Source organism: Peromyscus californicus, unplaced genomic scaffold (assembly GCF_007827085.1).
Source record: "Peromyscus californicus insignis strain IS unplaced genomic scaffold, ASM782708v3 Scaffold_9__1_contigs__length_137607984, whole genome shotgun sequence".
Classification (NCBI taxonomy): Eukaryota; Metazoa; Chordata; class Mammalia; order Rodentia; family Cricetidae; genus Peromyscus; species Peromyscus californicus.
In genome coordinates, this window is record NW_026294617.1 from 100,482,648 (window position 1) to 100,508,471 (window position 25,824).

A 25,824-nucleotide genomic window follows, 5' to 3' on the forward strand; every position below is an offset into this window, starting at 1 on the left:
TCTTGAACTCCAGATCCTCATGCCCTGGTCTCCCAAGTGAGACACTATTAGGATGAGACAGAAGTATTGAAAGGTGAGGCCTGTGTGGTGGTTTGAATGAGAATGGTCCCCAGAGGCTCATGTATTTGAATACTTGGTTCCCCATTGGTGGAACTGTATGGGAAGGATTAGGAGGCGTGGTCTTGTTAGAGGAGGTGTGTCCTTGTCAGAGGAGGTGTGGCCTTGGCAGCAGGCTTTGAGGTTTCAAAAGACTAGGGCCATTTCCAGTGTCTCTCTCCCTGCCTTGTGCTCTTGGATCTAGATGTTAGCTCTCAGCTACTGCTCCAGCTCCATGCCTGCCTGTTTGGTGCCATGCTCCCCAACATAATGGTTATGGACTCTAATCCTCTGAAACTGTAAATTCCCAATAAACCCCTCGTTTTCTAAGTGGCTTTGGTGATGGTGTCTTATCCCAGCAATAGAAAAGTAATAGCCTATTTACATGAAGTAGGTATCAGGACCAGGGTGACCTAGAGTTGTATCCTGCTTGAGGCCCTCTCTGCTTCCCTTTTTGCTTCCTGAACACTATGAGATGAGCTGCTTTATCTGCCACCCCCACACACACCCCTCTACCTCTCATGGTGTTCTGACTCATCACAGTCCGTTACAATACAGCAAGATGACTTAGGGCTGAAACTTTTGAGACTGTGAACCAACATCAATTAATATCCTTTTAAATATTTCTTTTCTTTTCCACAGACAAAAACAGTGGACACAGTTGCCTTCAAATTCCTGATCATTCTATTAGCCTCTAAAATTGAGGTGGGAAGACCCTTGGCAAACCTGGGAGGGACTATCTTGATTAGGTGAATTGAGATGGGAAGACCTGGCCATTGTGGGTGGCATCATTCCCTGGGCTGGATCTCGGACTGCATAAAAAGAGCCCAGCACAAGCATTCACTGCTCTCTGCTTCCTAACTGTGGATACAAAGTGATCAGCTGCCCCAGGCTACGGCTGCCTTGGCTTCCACACCAAGGTGATATTACACCCTTGAACTGTGGACCAAAATAAACATTTTCTCCTTCTAGTTGGGGTTGTCAGAGTATTTTTATCACAGCAATAGGAAATGTTACTCAGCTTCTCACTAGTCAAGTTTTAGGGAGCTTTTATTTTCTAGTTACTCATAAGGCACACAAGTGAAGGAAAAATCACCAAGCTGCTTTTATTTCATAAAACTGAGTGAAATGTAAATAGCTATTCCAAACTCGATTGTGGACTGAACTCATACTTTCTATTTGATAGTGGGGCATGCCTGGAAACTAGCCTAATGGTCCTGATTTTAGGGCAAAAATAGGTGTTTCTCAACTGTTTCTGTGTGTGTGTGTGTGGGGGGGTGACCTGAAAGTTATGTGCTTTGACACGTGTGTGAGTTCCTGTTTGTGGGTGAGACATGCCCTCGGTACCCACAGTCAAGTGGGGGAGCCCACCGAGGTCCTGCAACCTTTACTTCTTTGAGGACATCTCAGCTGTGCAGTCTCGTGCTCTGGACATCCTTCTCTCTGGTTCCACCCAGAACCCAGGCTGGCTGCCTTGGGCCTTCCTTCCTCTGTGGTAGCGCTGGAAGACGTCATCCAATTGTCTGTACGCGAGCCAGATCGCTCTTGCAACCACGGTACGGTCCCCGGACACGCGTCCCTTCCCGTAAGGTACGCGCAGCGCGGCTATTGGGAGCCAGCCACCTGTTGAACACAGAGCGCGCCCTCCTCACCTCCCGGTCCCTCCCGCGGGCTCCCCGGGGGCCGAACGCCACCCGACGATCTTTGACAAGTTGGACGGGGCGGGGCCTGGAGAGGGAAAAGCCTAGCGGAAAAGACCCGGAAAGAGGCGGGAGGCCGCAGCGGGAGGCGCGGCCCCGCCCCCGCCGGTGCGCGCCGCGGGAGCGAGCGGGTCCAGCGCGCGCGCAGCCGGGCGCCTGACGTGGCACTCGCAGCCCAGAGCGACTCGGCGGCGGCGGCGGCGGCGGCGGCGGCGCGGGGCGCGGGGCGCGGAGCGTGCAGAGCAGGTACCGCGGACGCCGGGGCGCGGGACGCAGGGAGGGGGATGGGGACGTTGGGGAGTCGCAGGTACGGCGGACTCGGGGCGCCGCTGGGGTGCCGAGCGTCCACACGCGGCTGCACCGCGACTCCCCATCAACTTGGCTCCCGGGTTCCCAGAGGAGGAGGAGGAGAAGGAGGAGGAGGAAGAGAGGGCTGGAAATATTCCGAGGGAAAATGGCAACTATAGCGATCGGCTCCGGGACATCATTAGAGGGAACCGCGAACTTGTCCCGGGTGACAGTGGACAGGGAAGGATGTGTTTGTGGAATGCGAGCGCTCTGGGTTTGGATCCGAGGCCGCTCGGTGCCAAGTGGCTTTCTGCCATGTCGCCGCCGCCGCCGCTTGCAGCTGAGTCAGGTTTCTGCAACTTGGTGTTCTGGGTGAGGAAGTTTGACGTGGCATAGTAGGGTGAGGAAGCGAATTCCTCCCAGGACCAGGGAAGAGGGCTGGGCTGCTTCCCGTCCTTTGCAGGGAGCATCGCTGCCCCGCTTCCCTCCCGCAGCTGCTGCGTGGGTGTGCCGGTGCGGTCTTCTAAAGCGGCTGGGCTGGATGGGGCCAAGCAGGCTGCCACGTCTCTCTAGGCGCAGTGGGAGGAGGGAAAGTGTTGTCAGGAACACAGTGGACTGGAGACCTTTGTCTGCCTTTCTGTCCTCCGTTAAGAAGACAGTGACCTCATACTACTTTTTCTCGGTTGCCCCTCAGAAGCTAAAGTTTCAATATGAAAACAAAGCTAAATCGTGAATTTTGGCCTTCACATTATAGGTTTGCATGCCGTTTCCAGAATAAAGACAGAGCCCATGTCTTAGAAGGCAGGGCTGGTCTTTATCTTAAAAAGCAGCAACAAGAAATGACAGGAGAGGTATGCAAATGTCTGGTGGAGAAACTGGAAAGAAACTAGAGAAGCCGCGTTTCACGTGTATTATGGCTTTTGGACACCTCATTTTCTAGAACAGAAAACTGAGGCCCAGTTTGCCCTGTGTCACAAAGCTACGCATTGGCAGACGGGACATGAAAACCCAGTTCTTTTGCCAGGGTTCAGAGGACCCCCTGTCTTGTTACACGGCAGGCAGGTCTCTATGAATTTGAGGCTAGCCTGGTCTACAGAGCTAGTTCCAAGACAGCCAGGGCTACACAGAGAAACCCTGTCTTACAAACAAACAAACAAACAAATGAACAAGCAAACAAACGTCTTTTGAAAACCTCGGAGATACGTTTTATCAAAACCTGGAACATAAAAAGTGTAAAGCTAATTGGTGTTTGAGCTCTAAATAGACTCAAGATGGGACCTTTGTGTTTGTGATTGGGTGTGACTGCCCACATATGAAACTTTTCTCTTGGTTCCTTAAATACAGGTGCTTGTGTTCTTAGAGGTGTGACATCATGTAAATCAGAAACCTACCTAGCATCTTTGACCATGACGACTGGAGCTGCCACTCACTGGCTTGTCAAATTATGACTCACAGAGGCTATTATCAGTTCTATCTCAGGCTATAGCCGATGGACTATGGCGTTTTCTTGTCTTAACTATGGATTAAGATGACTAATTAGAAGGGCACCAGAAAGATCCAAGTCATGAAACATCTGGCTGCAGACTACTTGTAATCATGGTGGTCAGTCACTTGAATAGCATGGTATACTTTCAAAGTGTGACCATGGAAACCAAGACACAGAATTGTAGGAATACTAATGAGAGACTATAGGAAGAAATTCAGGCTTGGGGGGGGGGGGGAGTGGTTTGGCAATTACCATTCAGATTTGTGCCTGAGAATTTTCCTGGGACCACTGGAGTGAAGCTGCTGAATCCCAAGGAGATGTCTTAAGCCATATCCAGGGGGTGATAATATGATATGTAATGTTGTATAAAATATGAAGATATTTCCCGAATGGACACTTTTACTGGTTTTCAAGCCATCCTACATGTTTCTTGATAGTGTTTATATTCTTCATAGCATTAAGCATCTAAAATCCTCTTGCCAACTTCTTGTTTTTACTCTTGCAGGGTTTTTCTGCAGTAGCTCTCCTTTGGAATGATAGTTTCATAATGAGCCAACAAGGTTATGTGGCGACACCCCCGTATTCTCAGTCCCAGCCTGGAATGGGCCTTTCGCCCCCTCATTATGGACACTATGGGGATCCGTCTCATGTAACGTCTCCACCAGGTAAATTGCTAATGTCACTTGTATATGGTTATTCATTCCTTGGACTCAGACGTGGGATAGTCCTAGTTGGTAGTCGTTAACGGAAGCCATGGTCTGACGTGATAGCGTCCTCTGCAGAGGCTCTCACAGCAGGACACGTGAAGTACATACTTATCTCTTAGATCTCCATCTTCAGCCTAGAAGCCTTCCCTATGCCTGGCTTCCCACCCTTCACCTGTGTACTTAGGCGTGGCCCGCTCCTATTCAGAGCAACTTGTTCTCTTTCATGGAAGCCTACTTTTTACTGGTATTCCACATCACATGCCAGCCTCACTTATTTAGGATCAACACCCAAACCTTTCATTATTACAAAAACCAAAGCACCCTAGCTGTGGTGGCACATGCCTGTAAGCTTAGCACTCAAAAGACTGAGCCAGGAGGGTAAGGAGTTCAAGACCAGCCTTGGCTAGATAGCAAGTTCAAGGCCAGTCTGGGCTGAGTGAGACCCAGGAAACAAATACTCCCAAATCAAAACAGACACTTTTATCTTTTATCTGTTCCAATCCAGTCAGTCTTCCAAGAGTTTACTTTTTTGATTTTTAAAAAATTTTTGTCTTCCATGTCTTTGCCTGCATATTTGTGTGTGTGTGCCACCTGCCTGTCTCCCAGACTTGTTTTGAGCAGTCATGAACATCTTCGCTACCTCTTTCCTCTCCCATCTGTTGCAGTTCTTGTTCAGTCCATCCGTCTCTCACCCAGGTCACAAACAGCCCCTTAGCCCTTAGGCGTCTACCTGGTGCTGCCTTTCTTCGGACCATCTGCTCTCGGACTGGAAGAATTTTGTATAACACACTTGGCTTGAAACCTTGTATGACTTCCCATTGCCTGTCTTTATACATCAGTTCCTTAGGCCTTCATTGTTTCGTCCGTTTTCTTCTTTTCAGTTCACCTGTGCTAGCCCCTCATCCGTTACTCCACGGATACCAACTTGTCACCGGAGTGGTGGTTACACTTGGTGCCGGGTTAGCACCCGGCTCTCCCAGGAAGATGACGGTCCTCCATGGTGTCTTCACAGCTGTCTATCTCATGCTCCTTCAGACTAGCAGGCAGCTCTGAGCAGATGTTTCCCCAGCTTACTTATACCTCTTTCCCCTGCTTTATCCTCCTGACACTGTGCCGGACTTTAAACCGTTTTCCACACTGCTGTACTAGGTGGCGGCAGGGGCTGAGTGATAGAGCACTTACTTGTCTGGTGTGCACGAGGCTCTGGGTTCCTTTTCCCAGTACCACCTCACAGATATTTTACACACACATTGGATGTGATCTTCTTGTTGCTTTTCGGACAGACAACCTAGTTTTGGCCTATTTTTTCAGTGTCTGATCCACCAGAGTAGCCAGTGCTGAATCTTGCCTGGTGTTTTCCACAAATTGCAGCACCCATTGATTGTGTTTTTGTATTTTCATGTTACGTGGTAACAAATCTAACTGATTTATTGAGTGAGCAAAGTGTTTGTCACAACACGACAAATACAACCATCTCAGTCCCTATGTTACTGCTTTATCTGGAGGGCAGCACACACAGTAAGCAGCTTGACACCTGCAGTTCCTGGGGAGGGCCTCAGAGAGGAAGAGGGGGGTGGCCCGGAAGCACACAGCAGCCACAGGAGCCAAGTGCCAGGCTCTGAGACGGGGTCAGGGACAAAGCATCATCTTAGAGGAATGACCTGAGAGGCAGCTGTGAGTGAGACTTTTAGGTAGGAAGGTGGTATAAACTAGACACTCAGCATGTGAGAGCAGGGGGAGGGGTGGGGAGGTGCGGGGCATGCTTAAAGTGCAAAGTAGTGGGGCCATATCGAAGGTACCACTGCAGTGATTTAAACTGGAAAGGGTCACACTCCAGTGCACAGTGAGAAAGAGCTACACTGGTTATTAGAAGGTGTGGAGGAGAAAGTAGGGGTCAGTGTACTGTGTTGGGGGCAGGGTTTCCAAATCTTAGCATTCTTGACATCTGACATGAACGAACTCATTCACATTCTCTCTCTCTGTCTCTCTCTTTCGTGTGTGTGTGTGTGTGTGTGTGTGTGTGTGTGTGTGTGTGAGAGAGAGAGAGAGAGAGAGAGAGAGAGAGAGAGAGAGAGAGAGAGAGAGAGAGAGAGAAGGGGATGCCCTGTGCATTTTAGCAGCACCCATGGTCTATGGTCTATGTCCACTAGACGCCAGTGGATCCCCCTCCTCCTCAAGGAGTTTTAGCACATCAAAATGTCCTGGCATTTCTTCTGAGTGTCTTCTGAGTGGCAAAATCATCTGTGGCTGGAAACAGAGGGCAGACTTGTCACTGTTCTGGGGTCGGGCCTGGGGTAGTGTCAAGGCTGCTACTGCACCACGAGTTTATATAGGTAACCCCCAGCTCAGCTCAGAGCTTTGGGAGCACTGGCCATTAGGATTCACAAATGTAGCAGGGAGCTTATGTTTGTGTGCTTTAGATAAAGATTTTTTTCCCCCACAAATGTGCTTTGATTTTTGTTTTCCTTTGTTAGAAATGGGGTCCAATTTAAGGTCTGCTTGTCCATGATGTTGTTTTGATCGGAGTCCCTTTGCTGATAACAGAATCCCTTGTAGTGGAAAGGGGTTTGTTAATGGATGTCAGGAGACAGGGAAAGGCCAAGCCCAGGACTTAGGATCTTCTTATCCAGTCTACAAAGATGCTCAGGACCACACAGGACCATTCTACCAAAAATCACTTCCTTCTCGGGCCGAAGGGCAACCTGTGCCACAGAGCTGGCCCAAGATTCTCAAAGGTGTGTCGCTTTGCATAGAAAAAGAAAGAAACAAAGAAACAAACTGTAGAGGATCCTAGGAAATAGAGAGTCTGTGTTTCTAGCTCAGGATCATAGGTGAAGACAAGCCTGGAGAGGACCGATGCTCCCGCTGAGTAAACCAGCCCATAATACCTGCCGCCATGTTAAAGACGGCTCTTCTGGCATAAGTAGTTCTCTCTCCTGCTGTGGTATTCCTTTCCTCGTAAAGTTCCCCTCCTGCTCTGAAGAACTCAATCCTCTTTGGGTCTGGTCACTTTTGAAAACGCCAACTCTGTGGCCCATCAAAGACTCTGTCTGCCTCTGCCAGTCACCATGAGACTGACTTCCCTTTGCCCTGGGGACGGAGTCCAAATGACACACCAGACTTCGCAGTCTGACTCCAGCCAATCTGGATGGCGATTTCTGTTCTTGTCACCTTACCCCCTGCACTGTGTCCACCCAGCCCTCTGCCAGTCCCTGATTAGGCCATGCTTTCTCAGACCACTGGTCAGGCTCCGCTTCTGGCTAGAGTCCCATGTCCTGTCTACTGTTCTAAGAAGGCACTGTCCTGAAGGTGTGCCTCAAGCTGTCTCTCCTCACTGATTTTTCCAGGAAGGGTAGGAGTCCCTCTGCATATTGTAACTCTTGTCACATGACAGGGTCACTATTTCTTGCATGGTTATGTCCTCCCTAAGTGCCCTTAGTGAACTGGAGGCGTGCTAAATGCATGTTGAAGGAATGTGAATCAGGGTTGACCTCCAAAAGTAAGAGCGAGAGCATGTCTTACTGGGACAGATTTCTAACAGTTCTCTGTGTGTGCCTCAGGCCTGCTGCTGCAAGTCTCCTGACACAGGGAAGCTGGTGAAACTGGCCACTAACCTGCTAGCCTGGTTGTTGTTGTTGTTGTTATTTTGTTGTCTTGACACGAGCTAGAGTTGTCTGGGAAGAGAAACCACAACCGGGGAAATGCCTCCACCAGACTGGTCTGTAGGGAATTTTTTTTTTTTTAATGATTGATGAGGAGGGTGGACCCAGCCCACTGTGGGTATTGCTACCCCTGGGCAGGTGGTCCTAAGCTGTATAAGAAAGCAGGGTGATCGAGCCATGGGAAATAAACCAGTGAACAACACTCCTCCATGGCCTCAAAAACATTTCGGTTCCTGCTTCCAGCTTCTTGCCTTGTATGCCAGCCCTGACTTCCCTCAGTGATGAGGTGTGAGCTGAGAGTTGTAAGATGCATTAAACCCTTTCTTCCCCAAGTTGCTGTTAGTCGTGGTGTTTAGCAGAGCAACAGAAACTAAGACACCTGCTTATTTGACTGGTAAGGGTGTCTGACTCCTGTTTAGGCAGTAATTATTTAACCTGAAATATTCTGGTGATGCTCCTGTGGATTTCTACTCTTGTGCAAACTAACATTTTAAAAATAAGAACATAGTGTGTTCTTAATTATCTATGTTTTATTAAACCATAAGCCCTAAGAAGTAAGACAGAAAGGAAGTCAGGGCATATGGCCAGGCAAGAGAGAATGGTTTTGAGTGTTGTTTTCATAGCTCTTTGCCTTGCCTACTTCTCAAAGCAGTCCTGGAGAGCAGGGAGATCACAGTGTGACACAGCCTTAAAAGTCGTGGGTCTGAAAGACAAAGTACCTTGGTTTTTCAGTCATAGCAGCTCCGTGGTAGGGAAGGCGTTCAAACTCAGTCAGTGTGACTGCAAGCCTCGTGGATTTCTACATTGCTGAACATCATCTAAAAATGTAGTGTTTGAAGAACTGTTGTAATGCTGTTTTTTACTTTTTTGGGGGTGGGGGTCACCACCCAGTTCCTAAATATATCACATACAGAGGCTTATTCTTAATTATAAATGCCCGGCCTTAGCTTGGCTTAGTTTCTAGCCAGCTTTCCTTAACTTAAATTACTCCATCTACCTTTTGCCTTGGGACTTTTCCTGTTCTCTTACTTCTGTAAATCTTACTCTTACTCCATGACTTGCTGTGTAGCTGGGTGGCTGGCCCCTGGCTCCTCCCTCTCTTCCCCCTCATCCCCTTTCCTCCTCCTGTATATTTTCACTGCCTGCTAGCCTCGCCCATCCTTTCTCCTGGAGCTATTGGCTATTCTGATCTTTATTAGACCATCAGGTGTGTTAGACAGGCACAGTATCAGCTTCACAAAGTTAAACAATGCAACATAAACAAAAGTAACACACCCTAAAATAATAGTCTACTACAAAGAACTTTTTTTTATTCATGTAGGAAAAATACTACATGATCTGAGTCGTGTGTGGAAGCTAAGGAAGTTGATCTTATAGATGTTGAAAATTGAAGGTGGTTCTTCGAAGCTGGGATAGTGGGAGGAGGAGGAGGAGGAGGAAATTTGATTAGTGGGAGCTAAGTTAGAAGCAGTGAACTCTCACATGGTATTATATAGTAGGTACAGAGAGGTACCATGTATGCACTGTGTTTCTCAAATAGCTATAGAAAGAGTGTTCAGTTGCTTCATTATAAAATGATGTTTCTGATATATGTATCTAACCTTGTGAAAATATCACAGACTATGATATCTATGACTTTATCACATGGTATCACACTAATATATATTTTTATCAGTTCAAATAATTTATAATTAAATAAGAATATTTATTATTTGTCCTATATGGAAAGTTGCAAGTAGGACTCTGAGTATGAAGTTAATAGACAACGTTCCTCACTCAGGCTGTGGTGCGGGCCTGTGATCCCATGTGCTCAGGAGGCTAAGGTGAGAGAGAGGACTGAAGTTTAGAGTCTTCCCGGACGAAGAGCAAGTTCAAAGGCAGCCTAGGTACTTTAATAAGACTTCATTTTAAAAAGATATAATATAAAAAAGGGCTGGGCTATGAACTGGGGCTTGCCTCGTGTGTGGGGTCCTGGGCTCCATCCTCAACACGGACAGTCTTCAGTTCAAAGAATCATGCTTGATGAGACTTGATAGGCATTTCAGTCTGTAATCACTCCCAAAGACCGTTGCTCCCCAAGTCACGTGGGCTGGATTATCCAAGGACAGGAAAGTGCTTTCATGAAGGCACCACGACAGTCTGACGAGGTCTTCCTGGGTGACTGCCATCCATGCCATCATTTCCCTTCTGACTGGGGGCGGGGTGGGGGTGGGGTAAGCTTATGTGTGTGGGGAGGGAACGGGAAGAAATCAGTATGGATGCCACCTCCAGGTGTAATGGAGGAGAGCACACAGGCAGCTTGGAGGTCACAGGGGCGCACAGAGGGGGGTGGGGCTAAAGGTCAAGGGGCCAGGCTGTCTAGAGTAGATTTCGTTTTTTTACAAAGATGCAAGGGTCCTTGGAGGAAGCTCCTCATCCAGTTCTGAGCAACTGCCGGTTAATGCAGACACGGCTTGGGGTTCTCCATCACCAGGCTTGGGGTTCTCCATCACCTGGCTTGGGGTTCTCCATCACCTGGCTTGGGGTTCTCCATCACCAGGCTTGGGCACTCACCGCTGCTTTTGCAGAAAAGAGAAAAATGCCTGAAAAGGGTTCCAAAGAGAAACCTTAAAGCTCTCCATCTGTGCTGGCTAGTTTTATGTCAACTTGACACAAGCTAGAGCTATCTGAATGGAGGGAACCTCAACTGAGAAAATGCCTCCCTAAGATCCGGCTGTAGACAAGCCTCCAGGGCATTTTCTTAATTAGTGATTGAAGGGCGAGGGCCCAGCTTGTGTGGGTGGTGCCATCCCTGGGCTGGTGGTCCTGGGTTCTATAAGAAAGCAGACTGAGCAAACCATGGGAAGCAGGCCAGTAAGCTGCTCTCTTCCGTGGCCTCTGCATCAGCTCCTGCCTCCAGGTTCCTGATCTGTTTGAGTTCCTGTCCTGACTTCCTACAATGATATGGAAGCATAAGCCAAACAACCTCTTTCCTTCCCAGTTTGCTTTTGGTCACGGTGTTTCATCACCGCAACAGAAACCCTAATTAAGACATTCTCTGAGGAGCCGCTGCAGGAAAGCGGTCACTGCGAGGAGCACCCATCATTGTGTGGGATCCCCACATTCTCTGAGTGGGATGGCTTAAACACTCGCTCGCCTGTTTCAGGATATGCTGGGGTGACAGCCAGCTCTCCAAAGGCACTGGCAGGGGTTTTGTCTTGTATGCGTTTAGGATGCTCTACCAGGCTGCTTTCTGATTTGTTGACTGACTTACTTTATCACCATCTTATATTTTTGCTTTTCCTTGTGTGATTCAGTGTTTGTGAGATACTGAGTTCTGTTAGGTCACCTGCAACCTTGTGCAGAGCTGATTCCTTCTATTCAGCTTTCCATTTGGTAAAAAAATAAAAAATAAAAAAAAAAATTCTTTTTTGTTCTTTTAATATTATTATTACCAAATAACAATAGCCTCTCTGGAGAGAGAGGCTGAGGGAGGTTGGAAGGGCCTTGTGTCTACCCATTGGCATCCCTCCTTTACTCACGTTCCGTTCATTTTCCTCCTTTGCATTATTATCTCCTTTTGCATTTTAACATGCCCATAACTGTTCCCTTCTGTTGCAGGCATGATGAAGCCATCCGGGCCTTTGGGAGCCGCTGCTGCTCCTTCAGGGCTATTGCCCCCAGGCTCTTTACCTCCTGGACCCCCACAGTTTGGCCCAAATGGAGCCCATGCCCCAGGCCATCCTCCCCAAAGGTGAGCTAAGTACATTTCATCCCTCATTTGAAGGCCCGAAGGTACTCTCCTCAAGGACCTTCTAAACTTGTGTGTTTCTTGGTTGAAAGTTTAATGGCTTTGTAAGTTCCATATTTAAGGACACATAAAAATTGCTTGTGTCAGTGCTATGTATTTTAGTTTGTGGTTATATTCAGCTGATTTTTAGAGTTTTGTGTTTATCCCCAGTTCCTTCAGACACCCAGAGTCTATATGTCATACAAAATACTAGACCACGCTGGGCATGGTGGCACCTACCTTTAATCCCAGCATTTGGGAAGCAGAAGTGGGCCGATCTCTGTGAGCGTGAAGCCAGCCTGATCTACATAACAAGTTCCAGGCTAGCCAGGGCTACATAGTGAGACCTCCGACTCAGGATAAAACAAAACATTAAAACTTAGAAATTCTCTTAGATCATTCTCTTCTCCGGAGCTGTCCACATCCCTGCACTCATTACCAGTAAGTGCTTACCAAAAGTTTTAAGAGGAAATCAGACTGAGGTCAGTGGTGCAGTCTGTGGGTTCAATAGGGAAGGCGTACGTAGGCCAGCCAGGGAAGCTTCATTGGCAGGGCTGCTGCGAAAGCCATTCAAACACTACAGCCTGTGTTTATTTGTAGTAAATGGAGGAAGAGGAAGTCAGAGGCAGGCCTAGCAAAGCCAGGATCTGCCAGAGACATTGAGAGCCTGTGATCCATAAGGGACTGTCACCTGGGTGGAGCCAGCAACACCCCTCAGGGCTTGGAAATCCCCGCGGTACTTGTCCCAGAGTTGTTCCCACCTACAGGAGCCCAGCACCTGGTAGCTTTTACCTTGGAGCTGCTCCAAGGCTGGCCCAGAGGCCGCTTTTCCCTATTCCTTTCCCAGGTTGTCAGGTGGAGTGGGGGTGGGGCACAGGAGTGAGTCTACAGTGAGAGTCTGTGTCTTTGAGGAAGGATGTCATGCCTGGTAATAAGAAAGTGGAGATTCTGACAGCAAAAGCAGTGGAGAGCAGCAGCAAAAGCTCTCGCGGTGCTTTTGAGCCTGACACTCCTGGATTTTGTTTGTTGTGGTAACTAGCACTAAGATGTAGCTATGGCATCACAGAGAAGCGTCACACAGGGGACAAAAAAGGAGTTTAATTTGTGAGCACGCCTGTGCTTTGAGCACCAAGCAAGGATTTCAAAGGCCTTGTTGTGACCTGGCCTTTAGTCTCCAAAGCATGATGCATGGGCAATGAGGGTGCACAATGCTGAGAACCATTGCATGCAGTGGCATATACCTGTATCTAGCACTCTGGAAGATTGAGGCAGAAGGACTGTTATGAGTTCAAGTCTAGCTTGGGTTATATAGCTCCAGACCAGGCTAGACTACAGAGTAAAACTTTGCCTCAGAAATCCAAGGAGCTTTGTATAATTGTGGATCCTCTATACTGTACTACCAATCTGCCAGGCAGGATATAGCCACTGGTGCATAGTGACATGCCTGTTATGGGGGAAGCCAATAGCTTTCTGATTAGGTTTGAAACCCAGTCTGTAGAAGGATGTCATGCCTGATATTGTGAACCTGGTTAAAAACATGCTGCTGGCGCTGTCACTCTAGAGCAGAATCTGCTATTGTTGTTTTGCTAGATGGACATATAGCTAAAACACTTGCAAGCATTTTAACATAAATATAATGTAAATGCATTTTTATTTATATTCACATATAATATAAATATACATGTATGTTTATAGCCATAGACTGGGGCTGTGTAAATCGGCAAGCCTTCTGTAAAAGCAGCTCAAGCGATATATCTTGTGCTTGTGTTTGTAGTGAGTTGGGAAAGAGGGAGTCAGAGGCAGGGCCCATGAAAGCCTCGGTCAGAAAAGTCTCCTTTTCACAGCGGATGATAGTGCAGAGACTATTAACTGAGCCGAGTACTGAGACAAAGTGACTGTTGAGTGCTCAGCCCGAAATGGGCCGTCAGCCCTTCCTGGGTTCAGCAGACATGGCAGGAGAGGGGCTGAAAACACTGTAAGAGCCAGAGGGTGGGGAGGAGTGCTGTGCAGCTGTCTTCCAGACGTGATATCACCAGTGGAATCCTGAGTGCACAGGAGCTGTGGAAACCTTCACGTCACTGACACAAAATTAGGTCCGCAACATTGCATTGTGGATTTGGGGGGCACTCATGAAGTCCTACCCTTCCCTAGCTGTGGGCCATCAGTGATTACCAGGAGATGCAGGGAATACCATCTTGTTCAGTGGGGTGGCCCTTGGTAAGTTATCCAGGCCCTGGTAACTAGCCTCCCACCCACGTTCATCCATTTGGCCCTAATTAAACTTAGTGATTCAGAAACCATAATACTCCCCTTTAATAAACCATGAAAGCTAGTTGGAAATAAGAATGGCATGGGCAGGAATGGGAGAGGGCTAAGAGAATGTATAGGGAATTCATATTATCACAATACATTGTATAAATATATGGAATTGTCAAAAATGATGTTAACTTTTAAAAATATCTAAGAATAAATAAATAAATATAGAAAAGAAATGCTGAGAACTTCAAGGTAGCTTTGGCCTCAGTAGCTGAGTAGCCTGAGGTATTTGGTGACATTCCTTGGCCTTAATTCCTCACTGGAAACATGAGGAAGTGATCTTCTTAGTCCAGAAGGAAAAGGAAGAAGACCCAGGACAGTTTATTACTGTAAACTCCCTCCCTGGCATCTCAGGATTTAGAAGAGAAATTCAAAGATGGAACCAGTGGTTTTGAGAACAAGTTTTGGTCACCAGTACTGGCCTGGCTGGTGGATCTCTTTGATGTCTTGTCACTCCTGGGAATGACGTCATGAGCCCAGGACAATGCTGGCACCTTGAGGAGTGCGGACATGTTTGCCAGGCATGCCTTAGTGGGTTGTGGGCTGCACAAATTCTAGTCACATGCTGTGTTGTAGCCAGAAGGTTTCTCCAGTCCCACCTGCCCCACGGTCCCTCAGCCGCTTATGAAATAATACTTAATATTAATTATTGACTGTATGGCCTATGGCAAGCCTCTTGCTAGCTAGCTCTTACAACTAAACTCAGCCCATCTCTATTAATCTATATGCATCTATAATTCTATAAATCTATAAAGCCACGTGGCTTCGTGGCTTACCAGGACTTCCACGTCTTGCTTCTCCTGCATCTCTCTCCTTTGGAGAACCTTCCGACTACACTGTGTGGACTTGTTCCTCCCGTGAACAGTGTGGTCTACAGGTTCTAATGAAGCTAGAGAATTCATGGGGCTTAGTGGTGCCACAGCATCTGAATGCCATCACCTCAAAATACATTACTCATGTGCTTGGGGTGCCACTGGTGTTCACAGGTCTGCTCACTGCCAGTACAGAACCCTGGGTAGGGATGCGGTGGCTGCACCAGGTCAGGTGTTTCCCATAGTACTGATCATTATTTTAGAGTGTTCTCCTACTTGGAGACCTCAGTTGTGACTCACGTGTTGTTAACCAGCAGCTGCTTGCTGGAGCTACTTCACTGCGTCTTAGTTCCATTTTTCTCTTTGCTTGATTTCTGTGAGCGTTCTTTTGCTTGCCATGGTTCTAGGAATAGCAGGCTGTGTGTACGCTGTCGCCTAAGGGTGTGGTAGGCACTTCCATCCAGGTTTGTATAGCCTATGATGTTTGCTCAGGGGCAAACACACCAGTGACACATTTCTCAGACTATCCTATTGTTAACTGGTGTAGAACCAACTTAACCTCTGTGTGTTTTTGCTTTCTCATCATTCACATCTCAAAGACATTGTTGTGGGGATTTTGCATGCAAACTACTTTGCACAGCACACGATACCCTCTGCAGCCCATGGGCTCAGTCCGTGTGTGTCAGCAGCTCTCAAAGTCATTCCATTGGATATGGCGTGCCATGTCATGGGATGGAAAGTCCACTTGCTATCTATGGATTGCTCTGCCTCGGTCTGCTGACTCCAGGGAGCTCGGCTTCAGAATCGACTTTGACTCTGAGGGCAAGGAAGCACAGTTAGGTCCTGTTCTTTCCCCAGCACTTTTGACCTCGTACAACTTAAATACTGGCCTAAAAGTTAGAAGTCGGTTTGAGAGATGACAAAGTTAGGGAGAATGTCTAGTATTTCAGGCTGGGTTTCCAGGTGGCCTCTGATCTGCCCTGTGGGACACGTTTCTATACACACAGGGTGGTGCAAAGGCTAAGGACCAAGTGATCTTATGAGTGAGTCACACTAATCTGATGGCAGAGGCTCAGAGGAGAATAGACGTGTGTGACCTTTCTCCCTCCCTCCCTCCCTCCCCCCTCCCCCCTCCCTCCCTCCCTCCCCCCCCTCCCCCCTCCCCCCCCTCCCTCCCTCCCTCCCTCCCTCCCTCCCCCTCTCTTTTTTCCTCTCTTCTTTCCTCCATCCCTCCTTCTCTTTGCACCTTTTATGTTTTCGAAGCTTTTTAAAAATAAATTTTAATTTATTCTTTGAGAATGTCATGCATGTGTTCAATGTGTTCTGATCATATTCACCCCATCCCCCTCCCCAACTCCTCCCAGAACCCCAAGGACACTCCCTGCTTCATTTGCTCTTTTGTTTAACTTCAGAGTCCAGTGAGTGCTGTCACTGTGTAAATGTGTGTAGTGCCCTCCCATGGAGCATGGGCAGCTGGCCAGGGCCCGCTTCCCTGACGTAAACAGCTCCTCAGCTAGGGGTGGGACCTTGTGATTCCGTCCCTTCCTAGTGATGGAATCGCTACTGGCTTGGTCTTGTCCAGGCAGCCACGGCTGTTGCGCGTTCATGTGCGCAATGGTCATGTCTGGAAAACACGGTTTCTCAGCAGTCCTCCACAATTTTAGGCTCTTCCTATCTTTCTGCCTCCTCTTTCACCGTGATCTCTGAGCTTTGGGTATGATATAGATGTTCCATTTAGGGCTGAGGACACCATAGTCATTTTTTTTTTTCTTACTTTGACCTATTGTGAGTCTTTGTATTTCACAGCTGTCCATTGTAAAAAGAAGCTTCTTTGATGAGGTCTCAGAGCTGCACTGACCTATGGATATCATGATAAGTATTTAGAGGGCAGTTTGATACTGCACCCATTTAGCAAAGCAATAATAGTAGGTTCAGTTCTGAGGCATGTGAGTTCCATGACCATGGGTTCTTGGTCATAGTTACAGTACTGGGCATGCATGTCCTCCTGTAAAGTGGGCCTCAAATCCAGTAGTGCTTGGTTTCCCCCATGACGTTCATGCCACTGTTGCATCCATGAGTATATCTTGCCATGCTGGTCATTACTATAGTTCACGGGGTTGGCAGCTGAGTAAGACTGTTGAGGACTCCCCTCCTCCTAGCAGTCTGCATAGCAGCTTTTAGCCCTATGGAAGCTAGCCAGAAGGGAGGAAACTTCCAGTTCAGTATCAGCTTGATCTTTCTGTGTCCTGTGACTCGAGTATGTTGTATCTGCAGCAAAGGATCTTACTGTGAAGTTCAGCAATAGCACTGCTAGCAATAGCAATAGCTTGTATATTTTGGAGGAGTTATGAGACCCCATTGACCAGTAACTCAAACCTAAAACTAACCATCAGGGAATTGCAAATTAAACTACCTTGAGACTTCATTTTACCCCAGCCAGACTGCCTAAGATCAAGAAAACAAATTACAACAAATGCTGGAGTGGATGTGTGGAAAGTAGAAACATTATTCAGTGTTGGTTCGAGTGCAAAGTGGTATAGTCACTATGGAAAACAGTGTGGAGGCTCTTCAAACAGCTGGCAATAAATAGATCTACCACATGATCCAGCTGTACCACTCTTGAGCATATACCCAGAGGACTCTATATCCTACTGCAGAGATAACTTGCTTATCCAAGTTCATTGATGCTCTAGCCATAATAGCCAGGAAATGGAAATAGCCTAGATATCTACAAACCGATGAATGGGTAATGAAAATGCAGAACAGATGCAGAGTGGAATTTATTTAGCTGTAAAGAAAAATGAAATTTTCAGGTCAATGAACGGAACTTGATATAATCATTCTGAGTCTGTTTACCCAGATCCAGAAAGATGAATGTTGTATATTCTCTCTCATATTTGGAGGCTAGCCTTGGGTCTATAGATATGTGTATTTAAATTAGATTACTTCTAGAAGCCAGGAAATTAGAAAGGGGTCATTGTGTTTGTGTTGAGGGGAGAATAATGGAGGAGAGAGAGTCCAACACAGGCAGTATGGGGTGGGTAAGAGAATAATGGGAAGGCAAAGATTTAAGTGGGGAAGTTGATGTGAGGCCAGGGCAGAAGAAAGAGTTTGAGGAGAGATAGAGAACACCAATGATCTTTGAGAAAGGCAGATAGAAACTTACTGTTAGTCAGTGTTCTATTGTTGTAAAAGACACCATGACCAAGGGCACTCTTACAAAAGAAAGGATTTATTTGGGGGCTTGCTCACAGTTCAGTCCATTTTCATGGCAGGGAGCATGGTGGCATATAGGGACCTCTGGATCAGTAGCTGAGTGTGGTGATATTTTATTTGCACTCTAACAAATAAAGCTTGACTGGGGATCAGAGGAAAAAGCCAGCCACTATATTAAACATAGAGGTTAGGCAGTGGTAGCACATGCCTTTAATCCCAGCACTAGTTAACCATAGAGGTCTGGAGGTCTGTACAGACAGACAGGAAATGATAGAACTGGGCAGAAAGAGGTAAGTGATGTAGCTGAGCGGAGAGAGGAAGTAAGATGGCAGGACACAGAAATGTATATAAGGTGTGAGTCTACAGGAAGTAGCTCTCTTGGGCTGAGGATTTCCTAGAGGTAAGACATGGCTGGCTTGCTTTCTGATCTTGTAGCTTTCACCCCAATACCTGGCTCCAGGTTTTTGTTTTTTGTTTTTTTAATAAGACCTTTTAAGATTCATGTTACAGCTGAGAATGCTACATCTTGACCCACAGGTAGAGAGAGGAGAGAGAGGAGGAGTGAGAGAGGCTTGGCCTTTTGAAACCTAAAAGCCCACCTCCAGTGTCACACTTCCTCCAACAAGGACACACCTCCTTATGCTTCTAATCCTATTAAAGAGTCCCACTCTCCGGTGACTAAGCATCAAATATATGAGCCTGTGGTGGTCATTCTTATTCAAACCATCACACCTACTATTTTAGAAACTTCCTCAAATCCAATAATATATACACACACACAATTAAATAAAAAGCCAATTGTTATGTCTGAATTAACTTTCTCTGTGTAGCAGCTGGGCTATAGGTGCTGATCCTCCTGCCTCACCCTCTCTAGAGCTGGGAGTTCAGGCATGTGTCACCACAGCTGACTACATGTAATCTTTCTTTGTGAGTGACAGCACTTCATCCCTACACAGAGGCTCAGTCACAGAGATAAGACTTTAGCCAATTCAAACCCAGAGTTACCATGTTGACTTAAATATGTATATGATTTTTAAAACAGTGATAGTTGGACCTGGAGAGATGTCTCAGTTGTTACAAGTACTTGTTGCTCTTACAAGGGACCTAGATTTGGTTCCCAGCACACACATGGTGGCTCACAACCATCTGTAACTCCAGATCCAGATCATCTAACACTCTCTTCTAATTTCCATATGTACCAGACATGCACATGGTACAGGAAAAACATTCATACACATAAAAATAAACTAAATAAATCTTAAAGATCTATTATTTCAAAAGAAATATGTGATAAAATTTATAAACCGTACTGTCTTAGGGTTTCTATTGCTGTAGAGACACCATGACCATGGCAACTCTTATAAAGGAAAACATTTAATTGGGGTGGCTTACAATTCAGAGGTTTATCATGTTAGGACATGGCAGCATGCAGGCAGACATGGTGCTGGAGAAGGAGCTGAGAGTTCTACATCTTGATCTGTAGGCAACAGGAAGTGAACTGAAGTAGATGTAGCTTGAGCATAGGGGAGACCTCAAAGCCCTCCCACACAGTGACACGCTTCCTCCAACAGGGCCACACTTACTTCAAACAAGGCCACACCTCCTAATAGTGCCACTCTCTATGAGCTTATGGGGGCCCATTACATTCAAACCACCACACATACCTAGTTACGTGTTTTTATTTGATCATGGCTGAAGCAGGATAACTGTCTTGAAGTACTTCCAAGTACTTCTCAAGTTTTCTACAGAAGGCACTTCTAGGCGGGATTAAGCTGTTAAAATTTATACTCTAAGAAGTCAGTGTTTTCATCATAAGGGGAAATGATAGCTAGTCAACTGTAATTCATCTATTTTGGCCAAGAAATAGCGAGTTGGAGAAATGAAGGAGACCTAGCTTCCCAAACTGAATGTATGAGACTCTACTAAGAAAGGTTGCAGTGTAAACAGAGGTAGTAATGAAATAAGCCATTGCCTTTATTTGCTTGTTTGTAGTGCTGAGGACTACATCCCTGGCCTTGAATAGGCTAGGAACGTGTTCTTCCACTGAGCTGCATCCTCTCCTTTCTTTAGTGTCCTTTTTCTTTCTTTTATGTGTCTGGGTGGTGGTTTTAGCCATGTGGGTGCTGGGAATCAAATTTGGGTCCTCTGCAAGAGCAACAAGTGCATGGAAGCACTGAGCCATCTCTCCAGCCCCTCAGACCCTGCAATCTGGGACACCTTAATTTTAATGACAATTGGAAGTTAGTAAGAAAAGGTTCACAAGGACTCCCAGCTCCTTAGCTTCCTGTGATGTGTCACGGTGGTGGTGGTGGTGGGGGGGGACACGACGACACACACCACTGCTTGGGTGACAGCCATTGCTTAGATCCAAACAGTGACAGTGACACACAACAGAAAAACACAGTTTCAAACTCCATCAAAGGTGAAAAAGCGTGATGAAAATTTGAAATGAAAAACACAAGAGCAAAGACCAGGACTGCAAACTTTCTGCAGTGCTGACCGTCCTACACCGTTTCGTAGGTCGTGCCTTGCTGACTTCAGAATGTAAGACAGGCCACATGCTGTTGAAAACCTGGGTCAGAATGATCACAAGCACACAACCACAAAAACAAGTGTCCTTGTCTTTTGTTTCGTTTTGTTCTGTTGATCGAGTTTGGTGCATGTGAAGCGGCTGCGCTTGGCTCCCCTTTCCAGCTGATTTCCAAAACTGGCCTTTGTGTTCATGTTAGAAACTTCTCTCTCCCTTGACATAGGAAACACGTGAGTGGAGATGTGGGGTCAAACTACATGGGTTATTTTGAGTTCAGATCAAGATTAAATATTTGATCCACAGTTTCAGTCATTTCTCAGACCCCATAAAGAAGGTATTTTTTTTGTTTGTTTGTTTCAGAATATATTAACTATTTTGTGTGTCATTTGCTTAAGAAACTCTGTGATACTAACAATACCTTTTGTCTCGTAGATTTCCAGGACTCCCACCTGTCAATAACGTGGCGCCCTCTTATGCATCAGGCCAGCCCCTGCCACAGTCATCTTACCCAGGTCCTGGGTCCACTTCCTCTGTCACCCAGCTGGGCAGTCAGTTCAGCTCCATGCAGATCAACAGCTATGGTAAGTGTGCATGGCCACTGTTCACTCAGGGCCCCCACCCAGTGTTCTTGGTGGTGTGGGGGATGAACCCAGAACCCCAAACATGCTAGGCTACCACTGAACTATGCTCCCACCCTCATCATTTCTTCTTTTTTTAAGATAGACCCAACTCTGGCATGACATTAAAATGCTACCTGGTGCATTTTTCTATAAACCATTAATACCATGGCTGTTTTTCTCCTGAGCATGTTGCTACTATTTCAAGAAAACTGAAGAATCCTCAGAACATTCACTGCTAGAACAATAAAAAACAAAAATGCTGACTTTCCAAATACGCATTAGACAGTGTTATTAATTAAGGAGCCGTGAGGGTAGTTTTAATATTGTATTGTTTAATATGGGTCCTCTAAATTGAAAATAAAATGCGTATTGTTTTACAGTGAGTTTTAATTCCAGGTTTAGGTCATTGGAAGAATCAAATCTCAGATGCCACAAACCAGAAAACAGGAGAGATCAGGAATGTCCTGTCTAGTAGCAGCATGGCTACATGTTATACTTTAAGGTCGAGATCCCTGTGAGGGTCAAATGACCCTTTCACGAGAATCACCTAAGACCATTTGCGTGTCAGATGTTTACATTACATTTCATAACACTAGTAAAATTACACTTTTGAAGTAGCAGCAAAGGTAACTTTCTGGTTGAGAGTCATCACAATACGAGGAACTGTGTTAAGGGGTCTCAGTAATAGAAAGGTTGAGACCCACTGCTCTGGGCTTATCTTCCTACTGCTGTGATAAAACACCAGGGCCAAGAGCAACATTGGGAGGAAAGGGTTTATTTCAGCTCAGACCTCGAAGCAACTGTCCACCGCTGAGGGAAGTCAGGCCAGGAGCTCAGGGCAGGAACCTGGAGGCAGGAGCTGATGCAGAGGACCCTGGTTCTAGCCTTTAGAGAAGCTGCTGAGGCCGCCTGCTGCAGCGGTGCTCTGTTTTCACAAACAGCCTCTCTTGGGCTCTCTTCAGAGACTGACCCTGTCACATGGTGCCAAGCCTCAACTTCTCTCCACGATCCCGTCAGTCCTGGGGCTTCTGCTTCAGCAGAGGTCGTACCCTGACCAGTGGCCTCCCCTGGCCTCTCATTGTGCCGAGCTGCTCTCCATGACTCCTTCATGCCTTCAAAAGCACTACCACTTGGGAAACTCTTCCATATTGTCAAGTCTGGCTGCCAGCACAGGGTACAGCCTTGGTTTCTTCTGGACCACAATCTCTGGGTGCTGATGGCCTGTCTCTTCCTAATCACAGCCGACTCTCTGGCCCCAGCTGACCAGCATCCATTGTCTCAGCAAAGCAAATGTTTTACCCCAGTGGTTCTGGTTTCTTGTTAAATGCAGCTGGTTCTTCAGCTCCAGCTGACACCATGGATTCTTCTTTGTTTGTTTGTTTGTTTTGAGACACGGTTTCTCCATGTAGTCCTGGCTGTCCTAGAGCTCACTCTGTAGACGAGGCTGACATCAAACTCAGAGATCTGTCTGCCTCTGCCTCCTGAATGCTGGGATAAAGGTGTGTGCCACCACTGCCCAACCAACACCATGGATACCTTTTTTTTCCCTTTGAGATAGGGTTTCTCTGTGTAGCCCTGGCTGTCCTGAAACTCACTCTGTAGACCATGCTGATCTTGAACTCACAGAGATCTGCCTGCCTCTGCCTCCTCTGCCTCTGAGTGCTGGGAGTAAAGGCGTGCTCCACCTCCGCCCGGCATACCACAGATTCTTAATGTGAAAATATCACACAAATGGCCCTTGGTAGAGTCTCCGCTTTCCTCTGAAACTTCACCAGTCAGGCCTGCTCACACCATTACCTCCTAAGTTCCAGCAGAACAGTCCACTGATCTCTGAGCACTCAAAGATTTTCAACCCGAAGCTCAAATGCTATGACAGTCCTCTAAAGAACACATGGTCAGGTCTGTCACAGCCATACCCTCCGCCTTGGTACCAGCTTATGCCTGAGTTAGAGTTTCTATTGTTGTAATAAAACACCATGACTTAAAGCAACTTGGGGAGGAAAGAAAGAGGGTTTTCTTTGTTTTGTTTTGTTCTAGTCTTACAGCTTGTAGTCGGTCATCCAGGGAAGTCAGAGAAAGAACTCAAGGCAGAACCTAGACACAGGGACTGATGCAGAGGCCATGGAGGAGTGCTGTTTTACTGGCTTGCTCAGCCTCATTTCTTACAGAATCCAGGACCACCTACCTACCGCCCACAGTGAGGGGGGCCCGTCCACATCAATCGAGAAAATGCACCACAGGCCAGTCTGCTGGACGAATTTTCTCCGTTGAGAATCTCCTTTCTAAGAGAACTCTAGCCATGCCAAGCTGACATTTAACTAGCCAGCACACTCCCTTAGAAGGATTGATAAAAGTCACCCGGAATGCTTCTGATCTTTTTACCAGTTTCCAAATGGACAACTTAGGAAGCCACTACGTTTCACATAGGCCTAGACCAGGAAACGATATGTGTTTCCAGTGGGGATGGAGAGCCTGTCAGTGGCCCCGAACTTCTGGTTATTTCTGCCCGCTTCTGAACTCAGTCGGTCAAGTCAAACACAGAATGCAAATAATTTATTGGAGGTGTAAGCTATCTGAATGATGCTTGCTCTGTACAGGTTTTTTCTTTTATATTATTTTCAAAGTTCTGTAGGAGATACAGATGTTTTAAGTTAGTTCAAGGGTCATGTGAAGTTAATGAACTGGAGTTAAAATTTGTGATGTTAAGAAGTCTCTCACTGGGGACTGGAGAGATGGCTCAGGGGTTAGGGGCGCTTGCTGCGCTTGCAGTGGACCCAGGTTCAGTTCCCAGCACACACATGGCTACTCATAACTGCCTGTAATTCTAGCTCTTTCTGGCCTCCATGTGCGCATGCGCACACAAACAGATACAAAACCCTTTTTAAAAAGAAATTCCTTACCCAAACTAGAGATGTTGCTCTTATAATCTTCTAATTTTTTATCTGTAAATAATGCCCCCAAGTAATGTTTTTATTACTTCCTGAGGGAAGATTTTAATTTGTGGCCGTAATATATACATAAATATATAATTCATAAGTATATGGGAAACTAGTGTCTCTGTCATGCTCTCTGTAGGCCTCAGAGCTGAGAAATGTGGCACTGAAGCATGGTCTTCTCTCTTCCTCAGGTGTGGGCATGACCCCCCAGAGCCAGGGTCCTCCTGGCCCTCAGTCAGCAGGCTCCTTCCAGGGGCCTCCACAACCTCCACAGCCATCTATTTTGCAGCCAGGATCTCAGGTTCTACCACCACCCCCCACCACCCTGAATGGCCCTGGTGCCTCTCCTATGGCTCCACCAACCCACAGGCAGGATGGACTTCCTGGACCTAATCCTCTGAATGCCCAGTACCACCAGCCCCCACCTCCAGCAGGCCAGAGCCTGGGTGCTGGCTACCCTGCACAACCAGGTAAGGTGGGCAGGGTGAGACCAAGGCGTGGGTCCCCTAGGGGTGTCCAGAGCTGGAAATCAGGTTGGATTCTGGGTCGACTGTGAAGGGACAGTAGCCTCTGGCTAGTGTCAGGAGAGCAGGTTAAAGAGGAAGTGTGGGAACTCACTTTAAATTTCCTGCTGTATTCAGCAAGATGGACTTGGTGGCATGCTTGAGTCAGCAGTGTGATATGGTCAGTGAGTCTTACACCTAGGTTCGGAGATTGTCATTTTCTTCTTTTCTTTTTTTCCAAGCAGCCAACTATGGACCACAGATGGGAGGTGCACAGCTGTCTTACCCAGGAGGCTTCCCTGGAGGTCCTGCACAGATGGCTGGACCACCACCACAGGTCCAGAGGAAGCTGGATCCCGACTCCATCCCGAGCCCTGTAAGTGGTTCTCTTTCTCTCTCTCTCTCTCTCTCTCTCTCTCTCTCTCTCTCTCTCTCTCTCTCTCTCTCTCTCTCTCTCTCCCACACACAGAAGCTCTTCCATTTGCTAGTGCTGAAGTCCTCCAGGGCCTGTGGAAGGCCTGGGACACTGGCCACACGAGGAGGCTTCTGTTCTCACCTGGACTTGTGGCGGACGCATACTCAGGTTCACAGCATACTGAGGGCTTGGAGGGAGGACGCTCGCTGCCTTCTGATCAGGCAAAGTGTCGCTTTTCAAAGGGGACAAATACAGAGAGGGGTGAAGCATTTGGCTATTTTTATAATTCTATTAACTTGAAGATTTGTGATAAAGTATCCAGTGTTTATAACAAATTTCATGATACATTAAGAAGTCAACTTCATCAGCTCTCAGTACTTTAGTTGTTAGGACTTAACTTTTCTTCTGGCTTGAATATGAAAGATCCTCATAAATGCTTTCCTCCCAGTCAGCTGCTGTCTTGGAAGGTTCTGAAGGTTTAGGAGATAGGCTCTACCTAGAGGAAGTCAGTCTTTAGGGCTCTCTTGTTCCTGGCCTGTGGTGGTCTGAAAGAAAAGTTCCCCTGTAGGATTATGTGTTTGACTACCTGGGCTCTAGCTGGTGGCACGGTCTGGGGAGACTTAGAAGGTGTGGCCTTACTGGAGGAAGTGGGTCCCAGAGGGGGGGCTTTGTGAGCTTAAGTCCTTTCCCTAAGTTTGCTCTCTCTGCTCCGGGCTCCTGGTTCAAGATGTGCGCTTTCAGCGTCCTGATCCTGCCACCATGCTGGCC

At 47.0% G+C, this 25,824-nt stretch overlaps 1 protein-coding gene across 5 annotated transcripts in view; it reads left to right on the forward strand.

The window, feature by feature from the left end:
* The first annotated feature begins 1,951 nt into the window (after positions 1-1,951).
* The window catches only part of Sec24d (SEC24 homolog D, COPII coat complex component), a 98,459-nt gene continuing 74,586 nt past the window's right edge, over positions 1,952-25,824 (forward strand). For 2 of the 5 annotated variants that reach the window (XM_052731087.1, XM_052731084.1), the window contains exons 1-5: positions 4,076-4,235; positions 11,540-11,672; positions 21,015-21,163; positions 24,330-24,608; positions 24,887-25,017. In XM_052731087.1, coding sequence (XP_052587047.1) covers positions 4,118-4,235; positions 11,540-11,672; positions 21,015-21,163; positions 24,330-24,608; positions 24,887-25,017 — 810 coding nt within the window. In that variant the 5' untranslated portion in view covers positions 4,076-4,117. Of the gene's footprint in view, positions 2,043-2,211; positions 2,457-4,075; positions 4,236-11,539; positions 11,673-21,014; positions 21,164-24,329; positions 24,609-24,883; positions 25,018-25,824 lie in introns of those variants that run through there. The other 3 variants (XM_052731088.1, XM_052731085.1, XM_052731086.1) reach the window with 3 other exon arrangements.